Here is a 16,667-nt window from a genome sequence, read left to right as displayed (position 1 = left end):
CCGGCACCACCTGTGGCTCCGGAAGCAGGTGGGAGTCCAAAGAGCACATGAAGACTGCGAACCTCCTGGGCACATGGCCTCAGTAGTGGGGCAGAAACCACGCCTGCCACGATTTCACAACCATTCCCCCAAACCGCTAATTTCCCCTCTGTCTTCCCCGAATTGCATTTGAATTCTCTCTCGTGCGCGTGCCCCTGCTGTGTTTTTTGGCTAGAAACCGGGGAAGCCCAGATGCAGCCCAATGAAAATCTCACTTAAGGTTTTTGCTTACCGAAACACGGTTTTGCAAGCAAAACTGCCTTGCAGCTTTCCTTCAGCAGCCTCTTGTTGTACGCTTAGATTAGGCAGGGCAAACCCTCAGACCCCTGTGAATTTGCCGGGGAGAGATCCCTTGGGGCTGGGGAACTGAAAGAGGCAATTCCCTTTTAAGAGACGAGTGCCACGTTGGGAGAGAACGTCTTGCCCAATGTGTTTCTTCTCGTTCATATTTTATGATGCATCAAAAGAATTTTTTTTTTTTAATCAACCTTTTGGGGTTTAAGGTTCATCTCTAGAAAGCCGCGTGCAACATTTGAATGTTGCCCTTGCTGAGTTACACAGGTTACTGTGATTGTGCTGTTTATCATCATTTGCTCACGCAGTAGCAACAACTGCAAAAACCAAAGCCTGCAGTTGTTCAGCCGTTCTACAAATTGCATAGCCTGTCCTCAGCAGCTCTGTCCATTTCCCGTGGGGTTAAAATTGGGAGAGAAACAAAATTCACAGAACCAGTGGTAAGAAGAGGCTGTTGTAGCATTCTCTGCACAAGTCCCTCTAGCTGAATGTGAACCTGTGGTCTTCAAGATTTGATCTCATTTCTACAGACAATAAAACATCTGTTTTGTTCAGCCTTCCTGATAATTGCTACCGAATTGCCCCCATTGTCTTCAGAATTTACATACTGTTTTCTTTTGAGTAGCAAAGTCCTGCAAGTTGTCGTTTTTCTGTGTCCTGTGTGTTTCTTTGTTGAGCTACTTATAAGAGGCTCATCAACACAGCATTGCAGAAACTTTTCATGCACCAGCCTCCACATTCACACCTTTTCCCCTTCAAAAACTACGTGGTAGCAGATGATGTATTCCAGGAAACAAACTGTGGAAACCACCCAGAAGTTGACGTTACAGGAGGCAGTAGTTTTCATTGTTAATCTTTAGAGCATTGGTGTTTTCTTGGTAGACTCTTCTTGCAAACCTGTGCTGCCTGAGCGAAGGAGGGGAAAACAGTGTTTTGTTGCCTGCAAAACTCTAAAGATTATTTCCTTTATGGTTCCTGCAGAAACCCACTTGGGACCAAAAAATTGTTTTCTCCAATCTTATAGCTGTCAGGGGACCTTGGTGGCCTTTTCCTGTATGTGTGGATTGGTCTTTGAAAGGAAGAAGATAATTTTCTCATATATTTAACCAGCTTTTTCTCTGTTTAGGAGTTGCTTCCTGAATTGGGATCGAAGCTGATTCTGAAACAGGTGACAATTTTAATTGATGTTGTCCCATTTAAAGGTTGTTTTTAAGCAGAGACCTCAGAAGAGTTTTTGACAGTGTCATTTTTGCTCCCCTTTTGATTAGTCAATGCAGTAACACAAACCCTGCACCTTTGGAAGCACTACTTTCTTTCCTTCTTAATCCGTTTACAACCTCATTAAGAACACAAAAGTTTCCAAGGCGAGACAACAGACTGAAAGGCAAGTGCTTGTGTGTCCTGGGCTTTGAGAATGCCTCTCCTGCTCAGAAACTCCAGCTCTTGCCTCCTGAGCATAACTATGTTGTGACATGTCTGGAAGGGATAAAGGATAGTGGAACCATCCCATAGTTATCTCTTGAAATGGGAGGGGCAAATGGCTGGATTGGGAAACCCAAGTTACGCTCCTGCGCATTACTTGGTAACCATGAGGCCATAGATGGAGGTGCATGCCTTGGGCTGTATTTTTTTATGCTGTGCAGAGGAACCAGGCCAGGGAACTGAACTGTCAGAAAAAAATTATGCAAAATCAGTGAAATTAGTCTCAGTCTGTTTCACAGTGTGAACCCCAAATGCAGGTGCCACTACAAACGGGGGGGGGCACAAAGCCTGGGCAGGAAGGAGGAGCTGGGAGCAGAGGTGGCTTATGCTGATGCTTCTGCCCTGAGAAATGTTCATGAATGTACCTTTGAGCTGCACTGCTGCTAAATGTCTGATCCCAGGACCAGTAAGCTGCTTTCCCTCCAGGTGCACACAGGTGCTGGTATTGCTGTACAGTATTATTTTCTATGTCGGTGCCTAGTGTTGTTTGGGCGTTGGGCTAGCGTGGCCTGTGGGTGCTCTGCAGGACTCCCCAGATACCTAAGGACTTCTCTGGTTCACCCCTCTGGGACAGACGGGTAGCGGTTGGCAGCTAGCGAGTGTCTGGGATTGCTCAGCTGCCTCAGACTCTCTAATATGCAGAAAACAAAGGGCAAGTCCTAATTGGGATCTTGATGGGGATATTGTCTCCTCAAGATAAAAAAGTATAAGAAGAGTAAAGGACATAGTGAGGTGGAGCTCTCCATCGGATCTGAAATGCTGCTGTCAGCTTGTCTGGACACAGAAGATGCACAAATTCCAGGCCCTCTCTCCGGAGGGGTATTCATGTGTGGGTGTACAGACTGGATGTTTGAAGTCCACCTGTGTGAGCTTGGGCACAGCTAAATGTGGAGAATCTCCTTCAAGAATGAAGAAGTTTTAGGCTACTGTTAGTGTAGGACTTCTTATATAGTGAAGTTCCTGGAGAGTTATGAAGAAAGTGAATTTATGTTGTGCAGTACCTTTCATTCCATGCTTATACTCATGCTGTCACATGCATTTGCTGCTGGCTCCAGCTGTGCTGGTTGAAGATTGCTGTCACAGCTGCTCATCACTGCCCTTCAAAACTAACCTTCCCAGGCCCAAATCCCCAGCAGACCTCTTTCTCTCAGAAGCTTTATTACTGAAACTGGTTTGAGCTACTGTGTCTCATTTCGACTGAAGTGTGAACGCTTCCTTCCCTTCAAGCTGCCCTGGTCTAGGAGGGGATGGTGGCAAGGGATGGGGTCTCTTCCGGTCCACCAGAGCGCATACTTCTTAATAGCATTAGTTCCTAAACCCATTAAATGCAGTTTTGTTAGCTTGGTTTATGAACATTTACACTTAGCGTAGTATGTGTGGCAGCCTAAAGCAGTATAACTTTATGCAGGTACGTGACCATGCACAAATCAGTGCAATTATAGTCAAATTGGGATAGAATCACGCTTTTAATGTGCAGTGGGTGTTATCTTCAGGTAAAAGGTCATTAATAGATTAGTCATGTGGCTTGTCTGATTTAAGATTAGGGTTTTTTTTTTTGTTGTTGTTCCAAGGTAGCATTTATGCTGCGGTCAGGATCCCTCTGCAGCTGGTGTGAAATTTGGTAGTGAAAACTCTAATTCTGTAGCAACTGTGGAGGAAACAGAACGTAGCAGTACTACAGCGCTTGTAGGTATTGTTATCTGCTTGTGATAAATTTTTTATAGTGCATCAGTATTTCTTGCTTAAATATCATTCACCAGTTGTTAGAGGCAGAAACCCTTGGGAGCTGCTTCTTTGTAATGTTCAAAGGCAGCACGTTGGTACAAATCTCGTTCCCCCGCCGCATCCCCCCAACTGATGGATGAAGAGCAGAGGGTTGCTCCGTGACAGCTGCCTTGTTGCCTGGTGGCAGCGGCAGTTAGTTTAGTCCTCTGGCTAGTTGGCTTTGTTTTTAAAAAAACAAAACTGCCTCGTACAGTGCTGGAGATGAAAATCTTTAAGAGAAATGAGACAGCTCATCTTTCTAAGCTGGTGTCAGATGTTGAGAGTGAATGGCAGTCCTTCTGGTACGCTCTTCAAAGCTGCCCTACTCTGAAACACTGTGTACAGGAAGCTTGCCAGTGCGTTTGCACCGACCCATGGATATAGTTCCTGTCTAGTTTTCCTTTCATCGTTGCTCGCTTGCTTGCTTTGGTAACAAAAGACCTCTTAATTGCTGGGCGATGGGAAGAATGCTCTGTGCGGTCTGTCAAACCGACACGCAGTTCAATTAGTAAGGTTTGTTTGTTCTTCATTTTTGCTTCTGGAAAAAAACCATGCAGGATATTCTTTGCCATTTTTAGTAGCTTCTCCCTACTGCTGTAGGGGACTTCTGTGCCAATAACAGAAACATGGTTGATCTCATTGAAACATAGAAGGTTCTTGAGTTTGATTCTTATAAACACATAAAACAATGTGTTCTTGTCCCAACCTAAGCAGCTTTCTTGACTACTCCTCTGACAGTGGTGTTGAACGTACGTGTGGCCCCATTTTTGCTGTGTCCAGACACAAGCATCTCTGGAAATAATACTCTGAGCACTGGAATAGCTGTCTTCAGCTTCTTGACTCTTCCTTGCAGCGCCCAACGTGCAATAGTGAATTTACAGCCTTTTACATAGGATTAGCCGATACCACATGAGAAGTGGCGAGAAAGACAGATTTTAGCAACGCATTTTCTTTCCATATTGTTTTTATTTCTCTCTTGGCCTCCAGTGGTCTGAATTAGTGTGGTGTTTAGGGCAACATGGGGACCACAAGGAGCTCAAACTGTGGCCTTGAGTTGCCTTTGCACAGAGGTGTCCTAACCATACATCTCTAGAACTGCGATGGTTAGATTAGAACAGAATCATGCTTAGCTTTCTCAATTATGCTTTAAAAAAACAAAACAACCCCCCCCCCGAAAACACAACTGTTTTGCACAAGGATAACATACAGCAATGGAGTTTATTTACGGTCAGTAATAGTGCTTCTCACCTCTGATTTTGCCATTTTCAGTGGAGCCTATGTAGGTGTTAGAGGTGCAGGTGTAGACAGAGAGTCTCTGCTCCCTGAATGTTTGTTGGTTTAAGTGAAACAAGATGATCTTCATCCAATTTCTGAGTGTAGGAGTCTGCTTAGTTAAAAAAGCATGTAACTTTGAGTGTACCCTAGTTAGTATTCTTAACAGATCGGTCCATGTCCAACAGTTCGTGGAAAGCCATACTGCCCTTTTCCAGCATGGTCACTTCTAGTGCAGCCTCCAGCATTGCCAGTCTGGTGTTTTCCATCCTTGGCAGAGAGTCGCCTGCCACATGAAGAGGAGGAATCTGGATCTTCAGGAGACAAAGCAGTAACGTGTTAGGATTTGTCATAGCAAATTGGATGAGTAGATGCCGACTAGCCATCAGCTCTGCTGGGTTTATTGAAATGCCTGTTATTTGAAAACCCCTTTGTTTGTCCTTCTCCAGCACCAGCGTGTGTAGTTCTCGCATCCTCTGCCAGGCTGGGAAAAGGTAAGAGAGGCCATAAGCCAAGAAGCAGGAGTTTGCTCGGATTGATCCTGGGCTGCCAAGCAGTTTTAGAGGTATCTGCTTGATATTTTGCCTTATGGATCCGTGCAACCTCCAGAAAAGGCCTCACGAACGTGGAAAAACTTGCAGCACCTGCCAGGAGTGTTAAGTGTGCTGAGCCGTGCCGGTGACCGAGCAGCCCATGGAGATGGAGGTGGCTTAGAGCTGGCTCCCCCCAAGCCAGGCCTGGGTCCTGCAGTAGAAACCTTCGTCGTTCGAGGGCTTCCCTTGGACCAGCTTTTGCCTAGCAGTGAGCCTGCTGTAGCTAAGCAGGGCCACAGCGTTTTGGAATGGCCTCTGCTCGTGCTGGGGGCTTGCAGGCAGATCTGTGAGCTTCGTGCTAAAATAAGCTTGAAACCGGAAGGGTGAGAAACGTTTTTCAGAGTCTGAGGCAGTGACTTCTGCGGCGTCACCTGCTCGCGTGGCCTCGCACCGGCACTGAGAAGCAAAGCGCTGTGGAAGAGAAGAGGACAGCCCTTCCTGAGGGGACGTCCCACACGTGTTTCTGCAAGGAAGGGCCCAGCTAGGCTTGAACCAGCCCTGGGGCAACTTGGTGGGATTTAAGGAAGAAGAAATTTCTTAGAAGGCTGGTGTGCTAGACTAGGAAAGCCTCTTTTCTGGAAGTGTTTCAGTTTGGAGCAGACAGAGGAGAACCTAAGAGCTTGCTCTGAGAGACCACTGCGGACTGTATCTACAGGCTGGGTTGAGGTACTGACAATTCAGAGACATTGGAAGCAGGAGAAGAATAACGTGCAATCTGCTAAATACACTTAATATTCTTACTGGAGGGGTAAACTTCAATAACAGCAGACTGGTAACACTGTCTCTTTTATCTGGCTAAGAATGAAGAAAGGTGGTGAGGAAATTGTTCATACTTTCAGATCGCTAATTGTTTTTTAGTCCAATCCTTTGATTTAGGATTTTTTGTTTTTTTTTAATGCTGCCCTAAGCTTCCTGTGCCATGAGGCTTCCTGAGAGATCCAGTCACCTCTGTTGTTAAAATCTTGCTCTTCAGTTTTGCTGTATATGCCTCCAAGTAATAATTCAGATCTCACGAGACTTAATTTGATTTAAAAACTGTTTTATTGGAATTGCCATGAGAAAGTCGCATTTAACAGTTGTCATGCAGCCCTATTGAAGAAGTTTCTTTTATTTCCGTGTTGTAATTACAGGGGCAGAGGAAAAACCCCAAGCTAATAACATACCACTTTTTCTTTTAAAATTTGATTCTTTATGTTCTTCCAGACAGTCTCCCATGGTCTGGATGTGAATTCTTAATGTGTATGAATAATAGCACATTTTATCAGAGGCCAGTTGCAAGAACCTGCATCTAAGGGCAGAGAGCAGAGGCCTTACATACACTTGTATAGTTGCAGGCAGCTCTGCAGGAGATCTGTCTTTCTCAAATCTTTTTCTCTAATTTTAAGTAAAATATAGAAAGCAGATGATGTTCCAGGGGACTTGGGAATTCTCAGAATAATTCTAATTCCAAGAGTTAACATTAACCTTTGGATCTATAAACCAGGGACTTTTTAGAGGTATAAATAGTATTGTTGAGGCTATTATTAGAATACTGTGCCCAGTACTCTGACGTATGTTTTTTTTAAGGGGTAGGAGAACCGGGAGCGATCTCAGGCGTGATCTGATGTGCAGAAAATCATCCTATAGATGCCTAATGTGCTCATTCTATTAAATTTATTGAAGAGAAAGTTCAAAAAAAAATAGCTACTTGATCACAGTCTAGAAGTATCCACTTGGAGGGAGAGTTTCTGATGATACAGAGCTTTTTAATTTAGGGGAAAAGGCGTGATGCGTTTAACTATTTGACAGAGCAATTAACCATTGGAACAACATATCAAAGGATATGGTGGATTTGTCATCTTTAAAATTGTTAATTCAAGACTAGATGCCTTTTAAGAAAAGATGTAATTCAGCCAGAAGTTTTGGGCTTGATGCAGGAATCATTGGAAATTTGATGGCCTCTTTATGCAGGTCAATTTTGATTATCATTATAGCTTTTCTGTCTGTGACCAGTTCCTCACTTTCTGCCAGCAGTGTTCACATGGCAGAGTTGTAATGAGAAGAAGCAGTCACTTCCCCGTTTGTTCACAAGGTCACATTACTCGAAAGCAGTGTCTAAGGGTACCTGTCTGAACCTAGATTTTAAAAAGTGTCTTTATTGCTCGTGGCTTTGGTTTTTTGTTTTCTTTCTTTTTTTCCTTTCTTTCTTTCTTTTGCCTGGATTCCTCTTTCTGTTTTGGTGTTTCAGCTGTTGCTCCAGGAGTCCCATAAGAAGAACTATTTTCCTGCGAGTGGAGCAGCACTAAAACATTGCCACCACAGAGCTTGTAATCTGCTAACTGTGCTCTTGATTTTCTGGAGCATCTCTTCCAAAACCTGCCTCCTACTTGACAGTTGAGTGGACAGATGCATGGAGGGGTGTGGATGTGACTAGGTCATTAATTAAGGATGATGTTAAGGACAGGAGAACGAAGCCAGTGTAAAATATTGTCAGATCGGAATGGCAGCATTTACCCCCGCTCTGGGCTGTTAGCCTGACTGCTGCAAAAGGTGTAGCACTATAGGAAACGCAGCAGCAGGAGTCCTGGTTTCACAACTGAAGGTGCTAGATGAGACTTTGTTTTGAGTACAAGCTCCAACTGCATCGTGCCCAAGCTGAGTTGGGGTCTGGAAGCCTTTCTCCAGCAATAGGGAGTAGGGTAGCGAGTACAAAATTCTCTTGAGTCTCATCAGCTTTTCACTGGGGTTTTGTAATATGCACTGCATTTTGTGCTGCAACGGCTAGGCTGGCAGTGCTTGAGCTAGCTAACTAAAAGTAAGCTTGGACAGGTCTTTGCTATGGCAGAGGCGGCACTGTAGGTGAACCTGCAATGTCAGGCAAATACCTCTTCCACCCACGAAGATACCTTCTTCCACCATGCTTTATTGCTCATTAAGCTAGCAGGTGGGAGACCCAAGCCTTTTGTAAGAATTCGTTGCGCTAAATGCTGTCCGAAAAGAGAGGGGTCCTTTCCTGTTGTTGCCCACTCTTCTGAAACGTCTCTGCAACGTGTTCCTTGTGCATGCTCTGACGTGATAGCCAACGCTCTGGATACATTTCAGGGAATAGGTGTACTTGTTGCTTTCATTCATCTTCTCCAGAGCCAATCAAATGCCTGTGTAAATAGTGTCTGATACTTTTCATTATCTGCAGTTGCTTTGGATCTGCCATCTCTGTCTCTGCGATGTAGTCTTTCACCTTCAAAGGGAACAGTCTTCAACAAGTGAAGGAGCAGCAGGCTGGGAGAGTTTTGCAGTCTTTAGGCAAAGTAACATTATGTGCTAGAGGAGGGGCTGTGTGCTTTTGCTTTGAATGTGTGTTCCTATCTTCAAATACAGGTGATTATGCTTGAGAGAGAAAGGAATTAAATTTATTTTCTTGTTTTTTGGATGCCAAGGCTCAGTTTAACTTCCTTTTGTTTTCCAGCATGCAAGTAAAGACCCCAAAGAAGGGAGAGACAGCAGAGATCAAAAAGAATCCAAGGAGGAAGGCAACAAAAATGTCTTGGAGTTTGGGAAGCCATTGCCGTTGCCCTCTCTCCCGGGCCTTCACCAGTCACTACCTCAGAACCAGAGCTATGTGGCCACCACAAAGTCGCAGACGGGTAAAAAGGACAGAGTTAAAATCCCTAGCAGCACCCACTGGCAAAATGTGTGTGCGAGTGAGTGAATGTGGGATGAGACAGGCTAACAAGGACTGAAACACCCTCTGTTCGTACTTTTTTTTTTCCCCCCCACTGAATCTCCTTTTAGATTTTCTTTCCTGCTAACATCAGTAGAACTGCTGATGTAGACCTCTTTTGAGAGGTGCCAATTCATTTAGCCACTTCTCTGCAGCTGGCCATTTCACTGCAACAAGATACTTGTCCTCTTGGCTTCCTTGGAGCTTGTGTGCTTTGGGTAGCACAGGGTATATCCTTGCAGTCCTCTATTAAAGTAGCCTCCAGATGAAGTCCATCAGCTTCCTGTCTCTGTAAGGAGGACTTACCATTCAGTCCTTACAGGAACACGTTGTTTCTGTGGGGTACAGGTTTTGTGATGGGATGGGACCGAAGCCAGGAGCAGTTTTGTGTAAAAAGCCTGAGTGTAGATTAGGTGAAGTCTGGTGTCTTGTGCTTCTGCCTGCAGGTGCCTTCCCTTAGCAGTGTGGGGAGGGAACCGTGCTTTGTCGGACACCAGCCAGACCCAGGATAACAATTTGCTCCTCTACTAAAACTGTTTGTTGGAGGGGCCATTTTTATCCCATCTGCATATATGATATTCTGAAGATGTTCCTATCAATTATGAGGGACTTTGTATGTCAGTAGGACAACTGCTTACCATGAGCTACAGCTGTGTAAATAAAATTAATTGGGTTTGCAGAATTCTTTTAGGAGAAGACTCTTCATAGATTTTTTTGATGAAATTTCATTACAGTGAGAAAGGAAGAAATGTTTTCAAGGAATAGAGACTTTACAGCTGCAAAGTGATATTGCTGATGCTGAAGTTAGCTGTTCCCTGCTGTATGCTGTTCTTAAAAGAGCTGACACTAAGTATACTTCTGATGTGTGTTCTCCAAAGACAACATCAGGCTGTGAGGTGTGATGACTGATTTGATTAGAAGGCAGGAGGGAGATGTACCAAATTAAGACCTGATCAAAGTACTGAAAGGAATCAAACTGCAACTTTTGTAGGTGGTGTGAAGTGAGGTTAAATGGCAAACACCTCTTTAAGGTGGCTTTTCCCTATGTGTTATTCAGTTATTGTATGATCACCTTCATTGCAAGCCCGTATTACTAGTCTTGCAGTATCTGTTTGAGCAAGTTGGATTCTATTCAGCCTCCTACGGCATCAGCTAGACTGCCAAACACAGTCTAATTTAAGGATTTTGATATTATGTATGGTGATGTAGGGGCCAGAAGGAACATGGAGAGGATACTCAGAATTTGGGTGAGTTTGCAGCAGTGGCAAAAAGCTCTTGTGTGTTCACATGCATGTGTCTGTCATCTTTTGGTTGACTTGTAAATAACTAGTTTGAGTGGGAAGCCTTTTTCTCTGTCTGTTCAGCATTAGTTCCTGCCCTCAAGTGTGGTTTCCCACAGTACAAGCCTCTGCTTTCTATCCCTTCTTCTTTTCATTCCTGAATCCACTTTGGGTTTATTTGCTTCTCTTTTCCAGCTGCTGCAGTATCTCGGAAGAAAAAACGAAGAATGGGAACCTATAGCCTGGTTCCCAAGAAAAAGACCAAAGTGTTAAAACAGAGAACAATGATTGAGATGTTTAAGAGCATAACTCATTCCTCTGCGGGTGCCAAGGTGAGGGGTGCGCTGAGCCTGCTGGACATGTTTGTTGTCTCCATACACGTCCTTTCTACTGGCACGCCAGCTCCCTGTGTAGATTTAGGAACATGCTGTCTTGTTGCTGTCGGCATTTTCCGTTCTGAGTCTACATCTTCTCTCTGGCGACGGCATCCTGCCCTTAAGAGCCTCACTGGAGGGCTCTGAGGGTGGCTGTTCAGATACCAGCTCTTAAGTGTTTTCCAGTGAATGTTTACCTTCTGTCCCGTGAGTCCTGTGAAGCTGGGGAGTTTTCGGGAGTACCCGTGTGGTAACCTTTTTGTTTCGAAGTCCTCAAGGTAACTGTCTAGTGTTCCTGCTTGAGGCTGTAAGGCAAGACAACCGATTACTTTAAAAAGCTTAGATTGGGATTCCTGCCTGATCAAATTCTGCTTCTGCTGCAGTCCAGGCCCCAGTATTTTGGCCTTTGAATTCAGCAAAAACAGCACTGGGCCTTCATGGAGTGGACTGAAAATCCCTCTTGGTTTTAACTTCCCTTTCCATTCCTAGAAGCCTTACTTGCAAGCTTGGTATTGCACAGCGGAGCTGCCCTTTCATGCTTAAATTAGGCTGCGCTGGTTTGCCTGAACTCATGACCAGCAGCCCTCCCCATGATGCCTTCTACAGCCACACGAGTCTAGAATGACTCCGCTTGGCTCTTCATTCCCCACATTGACAGCATGTGGTGACACATGGCAGGCTCTCTGACCAGGTTTGCTGGCAGCATTTGAGAGCTCTGGAGGGAGACATAGCCAGCTTTCTCTGTCAGCTTTAAGGATCCAAACATGCAGAGAGGTGGTCTGGGTTAGCTTCAGTTGCTCTGCGCTATGAATTGATGTTGTGTTTGTGGCTCATGTGCTTGGTTGACTTTCAGAGTGAAAAGGACCTAGGTGATGCCAGCCCTCATGTGAATGGGGAAAGCATAGATGTAGACTCTGAAGAGGAAGACTCTGATGAGTTGGAAGAGGAGGATGATCATGGAGCAGAACAGCCAGCTGCATTTCCTGCAGATGATAACAGGACCTCTAAAGACAGTGCGTCTGATGCAGACAATGCCAGAAAGGTATTCGCATGCCCTGTGCAGGACTTGAAGCAGTGGGATGAGACACTTTTATGTATGTGGGATAGGAAAGAAAGGGGCATGAGTTGAAGAAACTTCTAGGACATTTTAGCCTGTGAGATGGCAGAAAGCACTGCAGTGGAAGTGAGGCCTTTTGATGACCAATTTCTGCTCCCCGCTGCCCCCCAGGTTCAACACTGCTACACAAAACTCCATGGTTCAGTGTCCTGGTGCAGGACTCCCACCACATTCAGTTATGGGGTTCACTGAACCAGTAAGAGACATCTTCCTAATCTTGCCTATTGCAGGCTGGTAAAACACAAAAAATTGCTTTAAAAATGAATCTTCCCAAATCATGAAGCAGCACCGTCATGCATGGTGCAGGCATGAGACTGTTTCTGGATAATCACAGAAGTTAAGACTCAGTTGGAAAGCTTGTTTCTGGGATGGAAATTTTTCCCTGTACCTTCCTCATGGATGTATCATTATATGGGCATTAAAGGCCTTAGAGTTCTTCTTCTGGAAAGGAACTTCTGTTAGTGTAGGCACAGGTTGGGGCTGGATGCTGTGGTGGGTGTTGCAATGGGATGACCAGAACTGGAGCAGGGCTGCGAGGATGCTCTTGTTTGAGAAACCTGACCTGACTGACTCTGTTCTTGGGCAAATGGTGGCTGCAGATTGATGATGGCGAGTCTGAAGAGGAACAAGAGTCTGGAGAATCTGGGGAGGAGGAGGAAGATGGAGATGAGTCTGACTTGGTAAGCCTGACTGCTAAATGCATCTTTCGGCCTTTGTCCTGTTAATAATATTTTCCTCTTTGGCAGAAAGAGAGAGAGACGCACTGTAGTTTCATGTCTCTTTGACAAAATTCGCTCTCCGAAACCACCCACACATAGAGTATTGTTTTCCACAAGGTGCTTAACCCTGACCTGTGATACAATTAATTGCTTTCTGATGCTAATTAATGGGCTTTTGTTGTTTTCAACAAGGTGTTGACTGCTTTTAATCATTTGAACGTTAGTGGAAATATTTAAGGGTGCTTAAATTCTTTGGAGGCAGACTTGGCAAGTGGTACAAGCCAGCGATGTTTTTTTAACAACCTGAAGCTCAGTATGTCTTTTCAGAGTCCAGGTGGAGTTGTTCCCAAATCCATTGGCCCAGCCCTCTGCCTAAATTCACATTGATCTGACATGCCACCTCACAGTACCAGAGGAGCCAGCAGCCCTCATCAGGAGGGAGACTTACAAATGCCACAAAGAAAAAGACAGGCACTCTCCCAAGAAACTTGTCTCTTTAGTGTTAGGGCAAGACTTTCACCAGCTGCTGGTGATTTTTACTTTCTATTTTTTAGATGACCAAGCTACAGCAGGTGAGGGGAACCTGATTTTTTTTTTTTTTTTTTTGAAATTGCTGTTTATTAATTGTCTGTGTCCTCCCACCCTCCCCTTTACTTTAAATTTTGCTCCCTTTCCACAGCATCTCAAGTTGAGGAGCCAGCATTTAAGGCACCCCAATTCTCCAGTCACCTTGAGAAAATTCTTGGCTTCATTTTCTTGATGTTTTGAGCTGAAGGTAGAAGTGAATTTAACAAATCGATCATTGAAGCTCTAGAGAGTCTTGGTCCGTATTCTCTGACACTACAAGAGCCAGAGAAGACAAACCAGCAGGTGTTGTAACCTGCATCTTTTGCTGGGTAGTTGAGGAAAGTCTGTTGTTAGCTCAAACTGAAGGTTGATCTTACAGTCAAGTCCAAACTCCCAAGTCGTATCTACACATCCTAGACGTGGTTTTTACTCTGTTCATAGCTGAAGTGAGTCAGTCATCTCCCCAGGCAGGGACTGGCTCAAATGCAAACCTCTCCCCCACAAGCAGCGTGATGCAATTGGTTTAAGCCACGTGGTGAGGCACAATCGAGCCCACATGCAGGCACGGTTAACAAGGGCAGTATAGACACGGCCTTAGAGCTACCTCGGAGAACCAGGGCTCAGCACCACCTTTGCCTGACTGCAGTCACTGTGATAACAGGGCATGGTGCAGCATCGGTTTCCTGCCAAGGTAGGCCATGAAGGTAGGGCTTGATGCAGCCTCTGTTGAAAGTAGCAGGAGCTTTTTCATAGACTTTGCTGGGAGTTGGATAGCCTTTAATGAACTATCAGTTTCAATTTGAACATGAATGTTATGATTTGAACTTTCAGGCACCCCAGCCCTGGAAGGCAGTCTTGATTCCCCGTTATGATGTTATCTGGGAAAACCCACCTCAGACATCTGTATGTTCTGCATTAAAAAAACAACCAAAAACCCCAAACCCTGTTTAGTTTCATACATGTGACTGAAAAGGCTGTTACTGTATGATTTGGTTGTGTTGACCTGATACCTTGTGCCTTGCTTAGGGAGGGGGCTGGTCTGATACCACGGAATGAAATTCCCCAGGGTCTGTGCCAATGCCATACGCTACCTCTTCAGGTACCAGACATATCTATTTGGCATTCTGTAGCCTAACTGTGGAGCAATGTTGATGTTTGGGGTGGGGGGAAAAAAAGGATTATCTGTGGAGAAGCTAAAAGTGTGCCTGTGACTGCATACTTACATTGCTGAGTGAAGGTGCTCAGATACTACTGTGATGAGTGTGGTATAAGAGCCTACGTGGAAGAGAAAGTGAAGCATGCACTATTTAAATGACAGGAAATACACCCACGTGCGTACTCATGTTTCCTTTTCGGAGCTATAAAGACATCTTAGCACCACTTGATTTCAAACCCCCAGTCCCTAAGGCCTTTTCACACAACTCGAGCCGTGTAAAGGGTCTTTAGCATGGGTGCGAAGGACTGCTGGGCCGCTGATACCAATATGCCTAACGTGCAAATGGCCTCTCTGGTTATTCAGAGTTCTGAGTCCAGTGTCAAGAAGAAGCTGCTGAAAAGGAAAGGAAAGACGGATAGCCCATGGCTGAAACCCACCCGCAAGAGGAGACGGAGGAATAAAAAGAAACAAGCCGGTATGCTAGGTAACTAATTGTGTTTGTTCTTTAACTACCCAGAAATTAGCCTTCCAGGTGGGGATGAGAACCTGAGGCCCATAAGGCAGTGACTGTCTTCAGAGCTCTTTCTTCCTTTGTAAGGATAAGCTGTATAGTAAACCAGGGGCTGAACCTGCATCTTCCCTGCTCCAGTAACTGCTCATACACATATTTTTACAGCAGAGTAAATATGAGGTGGCTTTATCCTTCTCTTGTTGGCATGCCCTAGAGATATCCTTTGTTCATGAACCCATGTCCAAAAGAACCATTTGTTTTTTCTGAGGTAATGGGGCAAGTATGGAAACAACCTCCTGTTCCTGTTTTCACTCAAGATTTGTTGTGTTTTGGGTAGAAAGCACTAGGGTCAGCCTAACTCCTGCTCATTGCAAGTATCTTCCAAATAACATATTTCTAGAGTTGTTCTCTCATCCCTCACTCAACCAGAGGTTGTACCAGATCCCTGGTAAGAGATGGAGTAAACCTTTGTTTCGGAAGATCCAAAAAAGACCTGATGGACTCATATAAATTATGAGCTAAGGGAGATTGGTTAGATGGAGAGGGAGAGTGAAGAAACCACCCTGGAGTGATTTGTGATTGCTTTGTGTGGATGTGTGTCCAGGTGAACGGAAGGTGCAGTTGTCTGTTTATTCTGAAAGCACCACAGAATTTGTAATTAGCTACCTCTTGCCATCTCATGTTGTGGACATGGTTCAGGTGGTCGTTCTTCTTTGATCTAAAAGACATAGCACTCTATAAAGAAGTTGCAGTGCCTTTTGACCTCTGAAAGCTGTGGGGTGGGAAAAGCTGGGAGGGGAAAGTGGATCTGATTCTTCGTCTGTAGGAAAAGTAACAAGATGGTAAAATAGTTGGTAGTCTGTGGAAGTGAAGCCATGCCTTTAACTTCATTATTAACATTTCACACTTATCCATTGCCATCAAGAAGTTTTTCTGTGTTTGCTAATTCTTTGAAATAGGCTGTTTTTATCAGCAGATCTGCAGATCAGCTGCTTCTGAGCTAAAGGACCACGTTTCAGCTGCTGGGCTCTTTCTGGGGTTTTGTCAGTCATCTAACTTGCCTCAGTTACTCATAGACCCTTTCTTAGGAAGAGGTGGGGGCCACTGAACCCTTTCAGAGCAAATAGCTAATACTTTGTTTCAGATGCAGGCTCTTTTTCAGCCCCTTAAATAAAGGTGGCAGCTGATCTCTCAGGCTAACACAAGTCTCTTGGCCAAGCCTGAGTGGGAGAAGCAGACCGGGAGAGAAAGGGAAGCCAGGCAAATGTGAAGAGATTCACAATTCCCAAGAAGGCTCCGAGGGATCCCCCATGCAATCTCTTTCCAGCAGCAGCTTTGTTCACGTAGAGCCAGAACTTGGCTTTTATGTTTTCTCCTCCCATTAAGCTGAATGTCACCTGTCTCGTCCTCTTCACAATGTACATTATTAGCCAGTTCGCTCTGCCTGGCCTGAGTGTACCTAGAGCCCTTTGCAGCAGGTTGGAGACGGGAGAATGCGCTGAGCCTGGGTGAGCCTGGTTTCATCCCTTCCTCGTGCCATTTAAGCTTCTGCTGCTGATGCAGTACGGCAGCAGGCAGATGTGCCTTTCAGAGGCAGAACTTATTTGTCTCATTTATTTTTTTTTGTTACCTACCTAAGTGGAAGTGGAAAATCTCTCTGATCAGACAGGAAAGGAAATAAGAGATAAGAGATCAATTGTGCCATATATGCCCAGATGTTGCATTTTCATAATTCTATGTGCATCTGTACTCATAGTCTCTCTGAGGAGCCTGCATACAGCCTGCTTGGTTGAATGTGG

General features: G+C 44.9%; 1 protein-coding gene across 8 annotated transcripts in view; it reads left to right on the top strand.

The window, feature by feature from the left end:
- Positions 1-16,667, top strand: part of EHMT1 (euchromatic histone lysine methyltransferase 1) — a 133,558-nt gene that overhangs the window by 78,642 nt on the left and 38,249 nt on the right. For 5 of the 8 annotated variants that reach the window (XM_067308865.1, XM_067308866.1, XM_067308860.1 and 2 more), the window contains 6 exons: positions 1,460-1,501; positions 8,890-9,067; positions 10,620-10,756; positions 11,652-11,840; positions 12,515-12,595; positions 14,721-14,841. In XM_067308865.1, coding sequence (XP_067164966.1) covers positions 1,460-1,501; positions 8,890-9,067; positions 10,620-10,756; positions 11,652-11,840; positions 12,515-12,595; positions 14,721-14,841 — 748 coding nt within the window. The remainder of the gene's footprint in view (positions 1-1,459; positions 1,502-8,889; positions 9,068-10,619; positions 10,757-11,651; positions 11,841-12,514; positions 12,596-14,720; positions 14,842-16,667) is intronic. The other 3 variants (XM_067308867.1, XM_067308862.1, XM_067308861.1) reach the window with 2 other exon arrangements.

Source organism: Apteryx mantelli, chromosome 21 (genome assembly GCF_036417845.1).
Source record: "Apteryx mantelli isolate bAptMan1 chromosome 21, bAptMan1.hap1, whole genome shotgun sequence".
Taxonomy (NCBI): Eukaryota; Metazoa; Chordata; class Aves; order Apterygiformes; family Apterygidae; genus Apteryx; species Apteryx mantelli.
The sequence above is the reverse complement of the archived record's forward strand: the minus strand, read 5'-3'. Positions and strand labels throughout refer to the sequence as shown.